The 18,736-nt window shown below is 42.0% G+C and overlaps 1 protein-coding gene across 4 annotated transcripts in view; it reads left to right on the top strand.

Annotated features, from left to right (window-relative positions):
- TBC1D1 (TBC1 domain family member 1) overlaps positions 1-18,736 on the top strand; it is a 322,295-nt gene that overhangs the window by 189,847 nt on the left and 113,712 nt on the right. For all 4 annotated transcript variants that reach the window (XM_033947569.1, XM_033947560.1, XM_033947546.1 and 1 more), the window contains one exon: positions 18,208-18,393. In XM_033947569.1, coding sequence (XP_033803460.1) covers positions 18,208-18,393 — 186 coding nt within the window. The remainder of the gene's footprint in view (positions 1-18,207; positions 18,394-18,736) is intronic.

Genomic DNA, 18,736 nt, shown 5'->3' with positions numbered 1-18,736 from the left:
ATGGGGGTAAATGTAACAGGTCACATCATTTTGTGCTATATATTGCTCTCTGGCACTGAGTTAATTTTTGGCTTATGTCACACAGAGATTTAGGGGAAATTTTTAATATTAGACCAAAGACCCACAGCTTTATTTGTGCATCTTTTAGCAGGTAGTAGTATGTTGCACAACACTAAACTGAGAAATAAAAAAAAATACACTGTGTTGTAAACACGCCTGAAAAATGAAAGATAAATCTGGTCTTGCAAAGGAGGAGACCTGGAAATGGGACTAAAAGAGAAATTAGAGTCGAGCAGTATTAAAGTTGATTTCTATAGAGCACTGTTGTCTTAAGGGGAAGAGCCACAGATATATTTTCTCTAATTGTTAACCAGATACACTGTTAAACTTGCTTCCTTTAATTAAGAAATTCTTATCAATGCTTAGTTGATTCTGAGAAGTTGGTGAGTAACAATTCATCTCATGTTAGAGCATGTGGATTGTCAAGTATTCAGTGTAATTGATAGGCAAATAACTTGTTTCCACTAGCCTTTTTTTTTTTTTTTTTTTTAACCAAAAATTGCTGTAGTTGAAATGATGGCCCTCTGAGGGGAACTGATAATGCTTGTATGGTTGCTGCTGAAGAGAAAAAGGCAAAATGAAGTTGTTCTGCTTAGGTAAGATCCGCAGTAATAACTAGTATATATTTTAATAGGCCACTGTTATGTCATCTTAAGTCTTTCGTCGGTTTCAAGTAACATGGCATTTTCCCCCTCTTATACTAAGGCGCACTAGCTGATTTAGCACGCACTAAACGCTAATGTGTCCATTATATTCTATGGACGCATTAGCGTTTAGCGTGCTAAATTGGCTAGCGCGCCTTGGTAAAAGAGGGGGGGAAATGCCATGTTACTTGAAACCGACTAAAGTATGATATGCTGAGTCTACAGCAGCTGCTTTTATGCCTATGTACTGACAGATTACATTGTAAAAAAAATCTATTGAAAACGCAGCTATTTGTATCTGCTTGCATGTAAAGAAAGATTTCTATTTGCACAGGTAATTAGTGGAAGTGGGCAAGCAATGTCATGAAGTCAGCTTTTTGTAATGTTGAGTTTAATTCCAAAATGGCGCCAGGTTAGGTTGTAGGTTATGGTGCCTTCTTCCCTCTTCTGTTCTATTTTATTTTTTCCTTATTTTCTATTCTTTTGCTTTGGCTGTTTTGTTTCCTACCCATTTTGATCTGGGATGAGTGACTAGAAGGCACCATTTAACATTTATATTCCTCCTCATTTGACCGTTATTTTTCTGGCCCAACTGTAGTAATGGTAACAGGTCTTGTGGAGCCGGGACAGCATTGTTTTCCACCAGAAAATGATGCTTTTTGGTGTTTGGGGTCGTGCAGTGTGGTGCGGCAGGAGATCGATGTTGATGTTAACGGGTGATTGCCGTTTCCCTTCTGGTGGCTCATTGGAGTGGCGAGGACGGTGCTGTGATGGGCATTGGAGCTTTGTGTCGGCAGAGAGGACAGCTCTACATGAACTCCATGTGCAGCCTAAGAGGGCGAAGGCAGCCCGTCTTCGCGAGGGTCTGAATGAGGAGCTGTACAAACTCCGGTGGAAGAGCAGCGCACAACCCTTTCCGGGCTTTTGTCTAGCAGCAGAAGGGGGAAGCCATCGGCGCGATGCAGCACAGCCCCGACGTCACCAGCGGTAGATTGATGCCGACGTTGGAGGATCTCCTTTTTCCTGCCCTCCCTCCCCCTCTCCTCGGCGGACTTGTACTCCTACAGCTGCGTTGTTGGATACATCGAAGGTAAACTGAACTTCACTTCAAAAGTCTTCTATCGACGGCGCCTGGCATCATAATAATCTTCATTAGCATGATTCCTGGTCTTGCTTCTTTGGTGATGGCCTGTTGACCTGGTTCTTCAGATTGAACTTACTATTAGACCGCTTCAGAGACTTTTCTAACTCTTAAATTTGTTTTATTTTATTTTTAATTATTTATATTTCATTCTTTTTCGTTTTTGATTTTTGATCTTGGAAATGTATTATATGTTTTTATTTTAATCAGGTACTTTAGCTAGATTGTGAGCCTTCGGAACAGATAGGGTAGTTTTTCTCAAGTACCTAATTTCATTTTAGTTTGTAAGCCGCTTTGAACTATTGCATTAAGCAGGATATCAAATGTATAATAATAAACAATTGATTTTATGTTATCTATGTTTTATATGGAAACTGTCTAGATATAGATGGTATATAAATTTTAAAAATAAATATGTATTGATTTAGAATTAGTTGGAGATTATATAGATATACAAAGGGCTCCTTTTACGAAGGCGCATTAGCGGTTTAACGCGCGTAATAGCATGCGCTAAACCGCCGGCGGTGCTAGCCGCTACCGCCTCCTCTTGAGCAGGCGGTAGTTTTTCGGCTAGTGCGGGGGTTAACGCGTGATGAAAAGTCGTGCGCGCTAAAGCTGCTAACGCAGCTTCGTAAAAGGAGCCCAAAGTGTTCAATGTGCATATTAAAAGCTGATGTGAGATACAATGAATTGTGCATTATCACCATCAGTGAATATATGAGTGAAAGTATATGCGTTAATGCAGATAGTACCGTATTTTCACGCAGATAACGCGCACCCGTGTAAAACGCGCACACGGGTATAGCGCGCAGAAACCACGATTTTATGTACAAAAACTTTTGTATACCGCGCTCACGGGTATACCGCGCATGCTGCCCGACTGTCCTTTCGCCCGCCCCGACTCTCCTTTCGCCCTCCCCGACTCTCCGTGCGCTGTCCCGACTCTCCGTTTACCCGCCCTGCCCTGCCCTGCCCCCCCCCCCCGGCAGGACCACTCGCACCCCCACCCCGAAGGACCGCCGACTCCCCGACAATATCGGGCCAGAAGGGAGCCCAAACCCTCCTGGCCACGGCGACCCCCTACCCCCACCCCGCACTACATTACGGGCAGGAGGGATCCCAGGCCCTCCTGCCCTCGACGCAAACCCCCCTCCCTCCAACGACCGCCCCCCCCAAGAACCTCCGACCGCCCCCTCATAAATGCTTTTATTAGAAGCTTATGGCTTGCCCACTAAATCCTCCCTTCTGGAAGACACAGCAGAGAGTCTAATAAGAGCCCACGAGAAGAGACTGTGCAGCGAACTCAAATGAATTACTATGTTCAGGTTTCAGCTGTGTCAGCGGCACGGAAAGTTACTGCCATCACTTATTTGTATTGATTGCTGCAGGGAAGGGCTGAATCGGGCTGTTGTGATGACAATATCTCATTCCGGCGCGTGTACACACACGCACGCAAAAATGGACACACGGGTAACCCTGAGTTAGGCATGAGCACTATAAAGACATGAGCACTATAAAGACAATGAGTTAGGCATGAGCACTATAAAGACCCGCGACCCCCCTGGCCGACCCCCACGACACCCCCACCCGCCTTCCCCGTACCTTTGTGTAGTTGGGATAGACGGGAGCCAAACCCGCCTGTCCGGCAGGCAGCCAACGACGGAATAAGGCCGGATTGGCCCATCCGTCCCAAAGCTCCGCCTACTGGTGGGGCCTAAGGCGCGTGGACCAATCAGAATAGGCCCTGGAGCCTTAGGTCCCACCTGGGGGCGCGGCCTGAGGCACATGGTCGGGTTGGGCCCATGTGCCTCAGGCCGCGCCCCCAGGTGGGACCTAAGGCTCCAGGGCCTATTCTGATTGGCCCACGCGCCTTAGGCCCCACCAGTAGGCAGAGCTTTGGGACGGATGGGCCAATCCGGCCTCATTCCGTCGTTGGCTGCCTGCCGGACAGGCGGGTTTGGCTCCCGTCTGTCCGGCCAACTACCAAAGGTACGGGGAAGGGGGTGGGGGTGTCGTGGGGGTCGGCCAGGGGGGTCGCGGGTCGGCTGGGGGGGCGGTCGGAGGTTCTTGGGGGGGGGCGGTCGTTGGAGGGAGGGGGGTTTGCGTCGAGGGCAGGAGGGCCTGGGATCCCTCCTGCCCGTAATGTAGTGCGGGGTGGGGGTAGGGGGTCGCCGTGGCCAGGAGGGTTTGGGCTCCCTCCTGGCCCGATGTTGTCGGGGAGTTGGGGAGTCGGCCGGGCAAGAGGGCTTGGGCTCCCTCTTGCTCCGATCGTGGATGCGGGTGCGGGTGGGAGCGCGTGCGAGCAGTCGTTCGGGGTGGGGGTGCGAGCGGTCCTGCTGGGGGGGTGAATCGGGCGTCGGGCGGGGTGGGAACTATGTAAAAAAAATTTTGTATACCGCGCGAGGGGTATGCGCGGTAGGTAAAAACGCGTATAACGCGCGCGTTATATGCGTGAAAATACGGTAATACATAGGCTATAGCTCTGAGGCTTTTTTGTTTATTTGACTCCAAGCAACTATCTTTTGCTTAGCATAAGAAACTACAAGACAAGTTACGTGTTCTGTGAGTCAGGTGCTGAAAAAAAAAAAGGCACAGGCAAAGTAATCTTCACTGTTTGAAGGTACTGTTCTGGTCCTTTTTAGTCAGACTGGATGGACCATTACTGGTCTTTAACCATTCTATATTTGTTTTTTAAGTCTCCACCTTAAAAGGTGGGTAAAAAAAAAAAAAATATATATATATATATAGTCAAGAATCAGATTTGTTCCATTGATGCTTGCTCTGATTACCAATAGATTATACTGCTGTAATTCTTTATGTTCTGTTATAATGAAAAAACAGCTTCAATGCAACTGGTTCAAAATGCGGCAGCTCGGTTGCTGATGGCTGCAAAGAAGGCCACTTTGGTCCTCAAAAGTAGTAGCTGAGAAGGTAAAAAAAAAGTTAGTATTCATAAACTACCAAAGATCACAGAAAGAGGAAGACAGGCAAAAATATCTGGAAAAGTTGAGAGGCTGGTTGAGTAGTCAGGAAAGAAAAGATGCAAATGGAAGAAAAAAATAGCTGACGCAATAAAACGGGGAGACAAGACATTTATATTAGTGATTAAAAAGTGCAAGTGGCATTGTGAGACTCTACTGAAAGGGAGAAATATGTAGAAGCTGATAAAGAAAAGGCTGGGAGTGGGACTGCAAAGAGGGATGGAGGTGTGGTAGACCCTGATCAATTTTCAGAGGATTGTGTTCGTGAAGTGCTAAACTAAAGGAGGACAAAGTGATGGGGCTAGATGGTGTACATCTGAAGGAAGTTCTGGCGGCTCTTCTGGCTGACCTTTTCAGTGCTTCTCTAGAGTCTGGAGAGGTACCAAATGACTGGAGAAGGGGCGTATGTGGTCCTTTTCCATAAAAGTAGAAGTAAAGAAGTAGGGAACTACAGACCGGTTAGTCTGACCTCTGTGGTAAGTAAATTAATGGAAATGCTTTTAAAGCAGAGAATAGAGACGTTTCTGGAATCCAGTGGATTATGGGACCCAAGGCAATATGGATTTACTAGAGGCAGTTTTTGTCAGACAAATCTGATCAATTTCTTTGACTGTGTGACCAGAGAATCGGATAGAGGGAGTGTGCTAGATGTGATGTATTTAGATTTTAGCAAAGTCTTGACAGTGTTCCACACTGGCGTCTAATAAATAAACTGAGTACCCTCAGTATGGGCCCCAAAGTGACGGACTGGGTCAGGAACTGGTTGAGTGGAAGGAGATCAGTGGAAATCGCTCTAAGGAAAATAATGTTATCAGTGGTGTGCCTCAAGGTTTGGTTTTTTGGCCTGTTATTTTTAACATTTTTTAAGTGATATTGCTGAAGGGCTGTCAGGTAAGGTGTGCCTCTTTTCAGTTGATACCAGAATCTGCAATAGAGCAGACACTCTTGATGGTGTGAATAACATGAGGAAGGACCTAGCAAAGCTTGAAGAATGGTCTGAAATTTGGCAGCTAAATTTTAATGCTAAGAAATGCAAGGTCATGCAATTGGGCTGCAAAACACGAAGGAATGGTACAGTTTAGGGGGTGAAGAACTTTTGTGCACAAAAGAGCGGGACTTGAATGTGGTAGTATGTGATGATCTCAAGGTGGCCAAACAGGTTGAAAAGGCGACGGCGAAAGCTAGAAGATTGCTAGGGTGCATAGGGAGAGGTATGGCCAGTAGGAAAAAGGAGGTATTCAACCCCTGTAAAAAGACTGGTGAGACCTCATTTAGAATATTGTGTACATTCCTGGCGACCGCACCTTCAAAAAGATATAAACAGGATGGTGTCTGTCCAGAGGAAAGCTATTAAAGTGGTCGGTGTTCTTTGTCATAAGGAGTATGGGAACAGACGTAAAGATCTCAGTATGTATACTTTGGAGGAAAGATGGGAGAGGGGAGATATGATAGGTATTTAAACATATCTATGTGCCACAAATAGGTATGGGCCCAGTCTCTGTCAGATGAAAGAAAGCTCCAGAGTAGTTGCGAGGTATTATGCTCAGGAGTAATCTAAGGAAATACTTTTTTACAGAAAGGGTGGTAGATGTGTGGAATGGTGGAGATAAAGGCTGTGTCTGAATTCAAGAAAGCTTGGTACAGGTACATGGGAACTCTTAGGGAAAGGAGGAGATAGTGGATGCTGTGAATGGGCAGACTGGACGGGCCATCTGGCCTTTATCTGCCATCGTGTTTCTATGTTTCCTATACATGGGGGCATTTTGTTAAGCCTCCTCAGCCCCTTTCCCTTTCAGTTTGACAAATTGTAAACTCCTTATCTATTGTGCCTTTTGTGAGCTGTGTTAATCATTTCTTCACTGCTTTCTGACCTGCCTCTGTGGAATGCTGTGTCCACTGTTAACTTTGTATTCAAGTAAAATTAATAGGCAGTTGTTAATGTGCCATAGTTCCCCTCTCTCTCAACTCAATAAAATATGAAAAATATGCCAAGCTGAATGTGTTGAGCTGGCAAAGCTTTGGTTAAATTTTATGTGCTGGCTAAAAGTCTCTGCATGTGTAGCAGTAAATCACTCTGCTTTTCAGCTGGTATAGAGAACCACAGAAAAGAATTGGTTTCCTAATATAGTCCAAAAGCACTTGCCTCTGTGGCTTCTTGACATTTTTCAGCTGATGGTACTGTGTAATTTGCTTGTCGTTTTGTATTTTGACATCCCCTTCCCAAACTTAGACGTACGAGTCCATATTTTCACCTTTCCTTCCAGAGTATGCAGGTATTGTGCATAGGTCAATCACTTGTCAAAGCACAGCCCTGGATAAAGGTTGCTTTTGGTGCCTCCTCCCGTTGTTTTTCCTACACACAGACTCGCACGAATGTGACGCCCCACCCTACCCGACTTGGCGCCCACAGCAGTTGTCCTTCTTTCCCAGCCCTTGTGGTAGGATGAAGCTGTCATCGCCTGAATTTGCCGTTCGGTTCAGTTTTGCGCCATCATTCCCTATCCCGCTTCATTACTGGCCAAAAATATTGGCTGAGCCTATGTGAATAACCCACACAAATTAAGATTGTTGTTGTTAGTTATTGTTTCCTGAAACCAACTGCTGAAACAATTAGTAATAGGGCCCTCAAATTTGCAAATAAATAAAGCTTAGCGCACACTAAATTCTGCGTGGCCATTAGCGCATGTCCATTGTAATTAGTAAAAGGGCCTCTTTATCTTCAACAATGATGTTTCTCGATTTGTAAAGCAGAACCTCTTCTTATGCAGTTAATTTTATGAGGGCGCTTTGGTCAAAGTAACAGTGGTACCTGTTTTATAAAAGCGATATAGGTGCCTGTGTGCCTTTTTATAAATTGAGCACATTGAGGCAGCTCCGGTGGCATCCACATGCTCGCACACAAATTGCCACTTTCACTGAAGGAGGTCCAACGTGTGCGGGTACCTGCATATTGTATACAATATACGTGCATACTTTGTAATTCTACTCCTCCTCCTGCCAAATGCTGCCTAAGTGCATCACACACATGAGCACGTGATCTTATATGTGCATTACTTACATGTGCTTACGTATATGTGCATTATAGAAAATGCTTCCTGTATAAAAACAGGCTTTATACATTGAAAGAAATTTGTTAGGGCTGCAAATTAATCGAAGTTAACTCTGTGATTAATGCTTTAATTATTAATCAATTCTTTTAAAAAAAAAAAAAATTGTTGCAGTGTCTCCTGTTCCTTCAAACATCTCTTTTGTTCTCTTCCATTTTCAGCTTCCGTCCTCAGTGCAATCTGACATTTTTCCCCTCACCCCCTGATTTCAATGTCCTCCCTCCCCCCCTTTGCCCCAGTCTACCTTAAATGTGGTCTTCTGTTAGTCTCTGGCAGAGGCAGTGTTGCACATATACTGCCTCTGACTCATCCCACCCATGCAGACTACTACTTATCACTTATATAGCGCTGAAAGACATAAAGCAACGCTGTATATTTTGACATTTATAGATGGTACCTGCTCAGAAGAGCTTACAATCTAAGTTGCAGAAGTACGAAATGATGCCAGAGGAGGTGGGGCAGGCCAAAGGGAAAACTTTTTAGCAGTCTGCAGACAGCAAATGTGCAATGCTGCCGGTGCTAAGAAGCACTTTTACTGTAGACTGGTGGGGTGGGGATTGAGAGGGGGGCAGATGCCCAACCTCAGGTGGAGGTAGGGAAGTGAGCTGCAGACCTATGAGAAGAACTGGAGGGGCCACTGGTAGAAGCTATGGCTGAGGTAGTAGACTCCATCAGCCACAAGAAGGGCTTGGTACTTCTCTGAGCATTGAAGCTGTTACCGCCGTGGCAGGCGCTAGAAACTGCATTACGCTTTTGTAAAAAAAAAAAGGGGGAGGGGGTTAGTTAGCTGTTTGTCTAATATGTCTGTGGCATGCTGATGCAGGATTTTGATCATGATTTTTATTTATTTTTTTGTCCCAATGTAGTTAAAAATAGTCGTAAGTAGAAGCAGGTCTCATGCATATATTAAAACAAAATGATTTGCTGTGAATAGGGATTTTGAAGTTTCCTAATAAGAGAAGAAATAAAATGAACCAGTCACAAATTACCTAATAAAAGAGAATAATATGTAATAGAAAACCACAAAATAACAGTAGGAAAACATAATCATTACACTGAAGGCTGCCATACAGAACAGAATTGAACTTAACAAAGAGTAATTGGCCCAACACTGACAAGCAAAAAAAGTACTTGTATAAAAATGTGTTTGTAAAATCCAGATAACTGAATTAAGAGGCAAAAAATACCCTCAACACTGAGATATATATGGAGACATGTACTTGTTTTACTGGAAAATGAGTGAAGCATATGGCAGCAATGACAGGGTGACAAAATTTGTCACCATTCCTGTCCCCACAGAAAAACGTGGGAAACCATCTCCATGTCATTTTTTAAGGAGACAGAGAAGATTCAGAGTATGAATGGTCACAACATTGACCCTCAAGCCTTGCGTTAAAAAATGCTGGTGTAGAAGGATTGAAGTTGAGATAGACACTAAAGAATGACACTTGATGGTTTCCCGCGGTTATCTGCAGGGACGGGAACAGTGATGAATTTTGTCATTCTCTTAAGAGCTGAGTTGTTGGCTATTAACTGCTTAGAACCGAAAGGCTTATTGCGGTATATAAACAAAAACGTATGTTATGTTGAGAAGCGGTGCCTTCAATTCCTTAGGAATTACTAGGATAAAACTGAATAATTAATTCCCTTTTATAAATGAATTAAATACTTAAGAGCAGGGCTTATTTTTTGGGGGGAGAGGGATAAACAGCCTGGACCTCAGTTCCACTACTTAATTTCAAACTCCAGAGAAGCAAAGGCGTCTGCTCTCATCCGTCCCTTTCAAGCAACCTTCAGGGAAGAAGAGGTTATGTATATATTTATAGGTTATGTATATATTTATGTATATACTAAAAGGCATCCTCCATACAGGAAAATTGTTAATGATTTTGTCGATGGAATATGTGCTGGCTTTATATTAATTGTTCTTGAGCCTGGATATCATTAAATTTGTATATGCTGAGTATTATATTAATTTTATCAAGTAAAAGCTGATGTATTATATTGTTTGAATAGTTACTTTTGTTATTAAAATTATGTTTCATCCATGTTTTTATGATATTTATATATGTCTTCATGGTCTTTTATTATCTGATTAGTGATTGAGTTTTTGTATTGATTTATGTGCAATTATTGATGCTTTTTATATGTTCATATATATATTTATAGACTCCTGAGGCAGGCCTTGATGGCCGAAACATGTACATGTCGAGTCGATGAATGTGTTTTATTGATGTTTGAACAATAAAGATCTTCAAATCACCAGACATATTGGAGGACACATCTTTAGTGCACATCATTTTCTTCTGGACAATTCCACTCTGATTTGTGCATATTTGTGGTTGTGGTGTTGCTTTCCCCTGTTTTTTTCTGTATACTAAAAGGCATCCTCCATGCGGGAAAATTGGGACAATCTCTCTTCTTCAGAATCTCAAGGCTTTAGTATAACCTTACTACTGTGGAATCAGGTTTCCTTCCAACTATTCCGCAAGCACCTGAAAACTAGTCTCTTCACAAAAACATAATGCTCTCCTCCCCCCCCCTCCTTTACACTACCTCCAAACTCAATGTGTTATACTTTCCTTTATTAAGCTCTTGTAAACCGTACTGAGCTCTATATTCATGGAGAGGATGCAATATATAAACTTAAGGTTTAGTTTAGTTTACTATTAGATGATTGCATGCTGGGGTATAGATAAACTAGTTAGCAAAGGTTACTGGCTTTTTTATTTGCCGAACGTAGCAGATCTTAAAATACACACACGAACAAAACCCTGTTGACCTGACCAAGCACCTTTTACAAGGTGCCCACTCCTACTGCCCTTGTCTAGTGTTTGCTTCAGCAGGGGAGATAAACAAGAGAAGCCCAGATGGTGTTGATGTTTGCTTTGTGGTTAGTCATCTCTAAAAAGCCCAGTGCTGAGTGGCAGTTTCCAGCCCAAGATTTTAGGGTATAAGCATACTAGTTAAAGATTAGCTGGCATTTTATTTCTTCACTGAAGCCTTTTTTGTTGTGGTTGAGTAGCTCAGCAAAGCATGTTTGCTCTCCATCACTTCTAAAATGGCCCTGATAAATATGTTTTCAATTTGCCCTTCCCTTTTAGATCCACCTAGCTTTCTTACTGTTAGAGGTACTTTTATATACAGTGACAGTTCCTCATTATCTTATGGTTTCATCTGATAAGATATGATTGCTCAGTGTTAAGTTTTGGTTTTAGCTGTTTAAAACTTAGATATACAGTAATGCTCAGTCTTAAGTAGTACTACATCAGTCTGCTCTTCTGGACTTTAATGCTTATTTGTTGTTCTCCTTTTCTAGAACCAACCATATATTTTCTTTATTTTGTTTAATTTTAGGAAAGTATATCTCTGAGGAAAAGTAGGATAGCAAGTTCTCATAATCGTGTGATGTCATCTGACAAGTTCGCATGGAGAACGTGTACTTTCCCACTCATCGCTGTCTCTCGGGATTACCTTCAGTCTGTTCATGCAGCCAAAGGGACATTTCCCAATGCACTCTGTAAAAACTTTCAAAGATAGTTTTTCTTTTCAGTTCACTGTCGTGTGGACCTTTCACAGTCTCCCTTCCTACCTCACCCCCAATATGTGTCCCTGCTTAGGATTTTGGGCATGTTCAGATTTTCTGGGTTTTTTTTTTTTTAATGAATACCTAGTCAGACCTTCTTTAGGGGTCTTAGGGCCTCTCAGCTAGGTATATATAGCATTTGGCTGTGTTGCAACTGTGCTTTTTGATGTTATGTTACAGACAAACCAAAATTACCTGGACATAGGCTAATGCCAGAGCAATCTCAATAGCACTCTATTAGAGAATGTGGATCTCAAGTGCTCACAGCTAGTAGCCACTTGAACTTGTCTAGGCTTGCTAGCCTAAATGCGAGCTATCATCGGTCCAAAAGATCTCTTGTTAAGAGCTACTTAATTTATAATTTTATTACTTATTTTTTTTATCTTGTATTTCTCAAATATAAATGAATAAATAAATGCCTAAGGGCTTTTACCCAACTAGCATAAAGGTATAAGAGCCCTTATCAGGGCCATAGTATTTGTGTAAGATACTTAGCTCAGGTGTGATTTTCTACCTGGCCTCAAAACCAGTGACGGAGGATCTCTGTTTCGCACTCACACTGAAAAGAGAGTTTCTTCAAGGCACGGATGGTATGCGTTTACACATACTATAAATATAAAAAATAATGAAAGTATACATTATACATACTCAAATTCCTTAATATATACATACTCAAATTCCTTAATATATAACTAATCAGAATTAAGACAAACTTGTTCTAGCCAATTAAGAAGACTCAGGGGATTGCTAAGGGATTTCTAAGAAATCACAGCAGGATTTCTTAATACCTGCCCGGTTCACTTCATAAGTTTTAAATTGAAATTGAACTTGAGATTAAAATTGAAATCTGATTACATACACTTTCACAAACTATACTTAGTAGCACCTTGTACTAAATTAACTTAAATGGGTTGGACCGAGGCTTATTTTGAGCTTGACTTCATAGCAATTTATTTAAGGTCAAAATTTTTTTAAAGTCAAAATTTTTAGAGTCAAATTTTTACTACAACAGCTAACCATATCGCCTGGTGCCTATAGACATTGCTAACTGTTTTATCGTAATAATAACAACAAGCAACAGCAAGTTCCTGATAACTTTTTAATTGAACTAGCAACCTAAGCGCAACTCCCTCGCTTACCTAATAATGCTGCCCCGGCGCTTTCTCGCCATTACAGGAAACTTTCAGCAACGCAAATAGGAGACTAATTCTCTTGTTTCTGATTTTAAAGGTTTATTTGATCTCACATCCAGTACGTGATAAGCGGAAGTAGTCCTGGCTTTACGTATTGACGTCCAGAGTAAGAGCATGATTATTTAGCAATTTATTTATTAATAATAGCTCGCATTTAGGCTAGCAAGCCTAGACAACTTCAAGTGGCTACTAGCTGTGAGCACTTGAGATCCATAGTCTCTAATAGAGTGCTATTGAGATTAGTTTGCTCTGGCATTAGCCTATGTCCAGGTAGTTTTGGTGTGTCACACATAATTAAGGTAGGGTTTAATGTCACAGACAAAAGCATATAGCCAAAATTGGTGATAGAAGTAACTTAGGACTGTTCATAAACCCTTTGATTGTCATCTGTGTTCTATTCATGGCTGTGGAGAACAGAATGAGAAGATCTTTGGTGCTTCTAAATCCAGTCTGTTAACATCTACTTTGAAGGTGCCAGTCTTGGCTTTAGAGCTGCACCAGATGCTCGACATGCACTGACACCAAGGGCACTATGATTGCCCTTGATGTTAAGCATTGATAGTCCACTGGGATTAACTATTAACTGAATCGCATCTAAAGGAAATTAATAATTCACCCTCTTTTTAACTGATGCTGGAGGCTCAAGATGTTGGCAGAGACCAAGAAGCATCAACATCATACCCTTTCAGAACTGGTGTTGAGAGTATTGAGGTATTTGCTTTCTCCAGTATTCTTGAAGCAACCCCACAAAGAGGATTGCTTGTCTTTGTTAACACTAATGAAGTAGTGATAGCCTCTAAGGAGATGAGAGTAGGCCACAGATACTCCACAAGTGACTTAGAAGGATGTGGCCAGACTTGCTGGACTTCCTGCACCTTTGGCATTGGCAGCCATTGAGGAGGAGATCAATAAGTTCCTGCAAAGTCATTGCCTCAGCTTTGACTTCATCAGTACCGTACATAAAACTTTCAGTTAATCTGAAACTCATGAAGTACTTGAAGGAGATTCAGTATCTACCCGCACAGTAGTCTGACTTCAGTGCATTAGAAGAGGAAGCTTTGGTTCGACTCAGGAGGACATCTGTGTTTAAATGCCTTCACTTTAGGCTGACTTTCATTGACATTCAAAGATCTAGCCAGGTTCAGGCCTAGATTTGGCCTTTAGAAATCTTTATTGGATGGGAATCTGAGCACTTCTGGGGTTCCGACTACAACATCAGACTTCTGAGGCAGGCCTAGCAGCCAAAACACAAGTTGTGTTGAGTCAATTCAATAAATTCATCTGTTGGAACATCATAGACTGTGCTTTTTTCATCTCCTACTCTGTTTCTTGGTTTGCTTTTTGATTTGCGGTAGATTGTTCTTCTGTTTTCTGCTAGAATGTGGAATTGGACTATTTCTCATGGAATAATACTCGGGGCCACTTACATGGCACAGAAGGACATTGTCTTGATGAACAAACTGAATAGTTATGCTAGACATACAAGAGATCTCTGGACTCTTGAATGGCTCAGATGATATTTTACAAGTAGACCCTACTTGTATGGAATGCAGTTTCATCCCAGCATCAGGTCTCTTGCCCTCACATCTGGATGTTAAGAGAGTAGCCTTAAGCTAATCTAGATCTGTCTATGTCACAGATCCTTTTGGGTTCCAGGAGAGGCTACACTAGGTCTTAATGTTTTTAAGTGGAAGATGTTTGATGTCTGATGCGAAAGAAAGGGCTTAGATCCTTTTACCTGTCTCAGACAAATATTGCATGAGTGTCTTCTGCATTTTTCAGAGTCAGACTTGAAGTACACCTTGGATTTGTCTTCTACATGATGGCGAGCACCAGCTGCACAATCTTTAGTTTGCTTTTGTCAGAGTTTGCTTCTACAGCAGCCTCTTATCAAGCTGCTCAGCTTTGGAAAGTTCTATTTCAGCCACTAGACTCCTGTGATCAGAGGTCCTGACCTGGAACGTCTTTATTTTTAGTGGCGATAACTTTGGCACACAGAGTTGGTGAACTCCAGATTTTAGTGGATTTTTCACTTAATATGCACCCATCCAAAGTTCTTGCCCAAGGTGGTGGTGGATTTCATTAATTTGTTTGAGCAAGTGTTTAGAGCATATTTCTTTAATATTCGTTGGTGTGTTTTTGTTTTGATTCAATTATATTTGTATTAATGCTTTTATGTATGTATGTTATGTATTTCCATGACCTGGTGATTATTTTGCTACATGATTATTTAGCAATTTATTTATTAATTTCCTTTCCAACAGATTTTCCTCAGCCACATGTCTATGAAGGTGAATGTGTCTTGCATGCTTTGGATTCCAAAAGAACCTTAGGCTTCTGCGTAGTGGCCTATATTCCTTAGAAAGTTCACTAAGTCTTATTTCTTTTGACCTCCAATAAACCTGGGACTTACATTGCCATGCACACTGTATCCAGTTGAGTTGGAGATTGCATTTCCTTCACTTATGCATAGGCAAGTTTGACTTATGAGGGCAATGTCAAGGCTAGTACTGTGCAATCCATGGCTGCATTGGTAGCCCACTAAGTTTGGTCCCCATGCAAGGCTGTGACATGAATATCTCGCTATCTTTTGTAAAGGGGCTTCTAACCTGACAATAGGCCAGTTGATCCTCCAGAATTTCTTTGAGAATTAGAATTCAACTCCATTCCCCTGTGACCCATTCTTTCTTTATTTCCTGCTTTTCAAAAACTGCTAGAGTAATCTAAGTAGGAGAAGCTTTTCCATGTGAGTTTTATCAGATTTTGTGAGGGCTTGTTCCCTATGAATAGCAGGATACATCTGCTTTAGCTAAGTAACTGGGCTTTATGTATTTTCACTGACAGCAGCTAAGTAAGTGTTGTACATCCAGCCAAAGGGAACAAGGTGGAACATTGTGCAAAATTGTACCATGAAGTGTCATTGCAAAGTGTAAGCCAAAATTCTCTGTATCACCATAGCAAAAAATAGACATTTCTATTTTTATTTATTTGGATATAGCTCAAGGTAAGTTACATTGAAGGTTGAAGGTGTCAAGAACGAGCTTGTTTTCTTGTATGGGTCCCCAGGAATGGAATTGAGTACCTATGTATATATTAGAAAATGACATGGTGGCTGATACCCGTGAGTAACCCGCTGAAACAGGGAGCAAAAAAATAGTAGTCGCCGCAGGGATGGGGACAAGGCCATTTATCGCCCCGTGGAGAGGTGAATAGTCTTGTCTCCGCAGTGAAGGGGAACACATGCGGTCATGCCCTCTGCCCGATCACTGCGTCCTTCTATCTCCCTCACGTTATGTGCTGAATTTAATTGTTCTTCTCCCAGCGGCATGCTTTCAACAAGTTGCGTGTGGCTTCTTCAGTTGAATCTTCTCCTCTGATGCAACTGGAAACAGGAAGTTTCGTCAGAGGAGAAGATTCAACTGAAGCAGCCGCACTTGACTTGTTGAAAGCGTGCCGCTGGGAGAAGAATAATTAAATTCACCATATAAAGTGAGAGGAAGGAAGGGAGGGAGGGATGGAGATGTGGGATGCGGTGATTGGGTAGGAGGGGGCTGCTGGATCGCACATGTTCCCTCACAGTAGGAAGGAGGGAGTGAAAGGGAAAGAGATGCTGGGCCAAGTGGATGAAGAGGGAGTCAAATATTGAACCCATAGCAGGAAAGAGAAAAGGGGGGACAGGCAGGTGAGCCTGTTGCTGGAAGAGGAGGAAGAAAGAGGGAAAGATGGAGTTGGAGAGGAGAGAGAGACATTGGTGTGGAAGAGGAAGAGAGGGGAAATCAGGACTTAGGAAGGTAACAGAGGGGAAATGATGTGCATGTGGGCATAGGGACAGAAACATGGGGGCAGTTGCTTCTTTCAGACTGCCTCCTCGCTTACCTGTTCACAAGCTATCTCCATTCCCAAAGCTACTCCATCCTACTGCAAGTTCCTGACTGCTGTATTTCACTTGTGGGCAGTATCTCCAAATGGATTAGTTTTATGTATCATACAAAAAATCTCAAAAGGATAACAAACAAATAACTGTACAAAAAATGTTTTTTTTGTGGTCACTGAGGGGCATTCCATCTAAAACCCTGTTACACAAACAGCAAGGGAGAGAAAAAAGCAGCAAACTATTGTAGCAGCACTTCTGAACCAATCGCTTATGGCTGCTTTCAGTCATGTCATTTAGGCATAAAAATGCTCCCACTTATATCAAACAAGGTTTTAAAATGAAATTACTCCATTCAGGTGCGCACAAAGAGACTTATCTTGAAAATGGAACTTCACTCCAACATTCATCTTTCAGCGACAGGTGTCCTTCACACTTGCAGTCCCAACCACTCCCATGGGGGATACATGGGGATGGTATATGGATAAAGGGGGGCAATGCTGGACACAGGAGAGAGTATACAGATACAGAGGGGAGATATTAGAAATAGGAACACAGAAGGGAGATGGTTTGTGCAAATGGGATCAGATGGTTTGCAGGGATGGGGACCGAGCTCTCGGGGATGGGACGGGGGCTGAGCTCACGGGACGGGGATAAGCTCATAGGGACGGGGCGGAGACGGGGACAAATTTTTCCCCGTGTCATTCTCTATTATATATGACAGCAGGGAAATTTATCTACTTTTAAGAAGTTATTGAAAAGACATTTGTTTTGCAATATGAAATATGGGGACTGAGTTTATTGCAATGGTGTAACCGCTGGTCACTGATTTATTGGTGTTTTTTAATCATATTTGGTGTGTGCACATGTGTTTTAAATACTCTGTATATTCTTATTGTAAACTGCTCTGTAAAAAGCGGGTTATAAATTAATAAAAACAATAGTAGATATTCTCTTGTCTCCCGAGTCCAGAGTTTTTACTATCTAAGATCCTTATTTCTAACAGGCATGAATGCAAGCCCCATTTTTAGTGGGGGCCTGTTCACTGACTAAGCAGATAACTCTCTATTAATGCTTGTTAAAACATTACTGTAAGATGCAGCATAAACTTACTTTAGGTAGACAAGTGCTTTCTTTCCAGCACTTGAACCAAACATTGACCCTATGAAAGGAAAAGATGTTGGATTGTTGAAAATGTTTATATACCTTTAAATGAGGCCTGTTGCTATAGTACACTAGATTTTTAACAGATGCAGCAATCTTAGACATTCTACACAAGAGTCCTTCCAGGTATACAAACCTGCCACGTGTAATTCATGATCTTTGTATAGTTCAGTTCCTGTTGACTTAGTACAGGCTGCTCATCAGTGTATCGGGATGAATAACCAGTTAGTTTACTTTTGGAAGTTAAGCATACTTTAAGCAAGGTGAGTGTGCATTCATACTCTCTCCTTTTCAAACATTTGGGCACTAATTTTGGGTGGCATCTCTTTTGTTTAATGCTGTAATAAAGGGAAACACAGAGGGGACACTCCAAAATGTTATGCTTCTCAAGGTAATGATGGCTCAAGGCCAAAAACTACTGGCATATCTAATCGTGTTGTTTTCTCTTTGTATTTGTTAGATCGCTCAGAACTGGGAGAGCTTCCTCCCAGATCTCCTCTAGAGCCCGTTTTTGAAGATGGCCCCTTCAAGCTGGGAGTAGAAGAAAGAAGCCGAACATCACGGGAAATCCGTGAGCTGTGGCAGAAAGCAATCCTTCAACAGATATTGCTTCTTAGAATGGAGAAGGAAAACCAAAAATTACAAGGTCAGTCAAGTGCCTGATGTGCTTTCTATAGGTTTAAAAAATATATATTTTTTGTATTTTGCGCTGGGGCCAGCTCGCTTTTGCTGTTTTCTTGTTCTTATCCTTTAGTTTTTTCCTGCAATGCATTAGTTGTATTTTGTCTAATACGATGCCTTAAGATTCTATATGTAGACTTCCCCGGACCTGATCTGTTGTAAAGTTGATCAGCCATGCAATCATGTTGCAGGGGAGTATAAATGCATACGAGTTAGATCTCTTTTGGTAATCAGTTATTAAATAACTTTTCATTCGCATTAAAGCAATGGTTCACAGAAATGGGCTATACACAAAACACACACACACA

This window comes from Geotrypetes seraphini, chromosome 1 (genome assembly GCF_902459505.1).
Source record: "Geotrypetes seraphini chromosome 1, aGeoSer1.1, whole genome shotgun sequence".
NCBI lineage: Eukaryota > Metazoa > Chordata > Amphibia > Gymnophiona > Dermophiidae > Geotrypetes > Geotrypetes seraphini.
The sequence above is the reverse complement of the archived record's forward strand: the minus strand, read 5'-3'. Positions and strand labels throughout refer to the sequence as shown.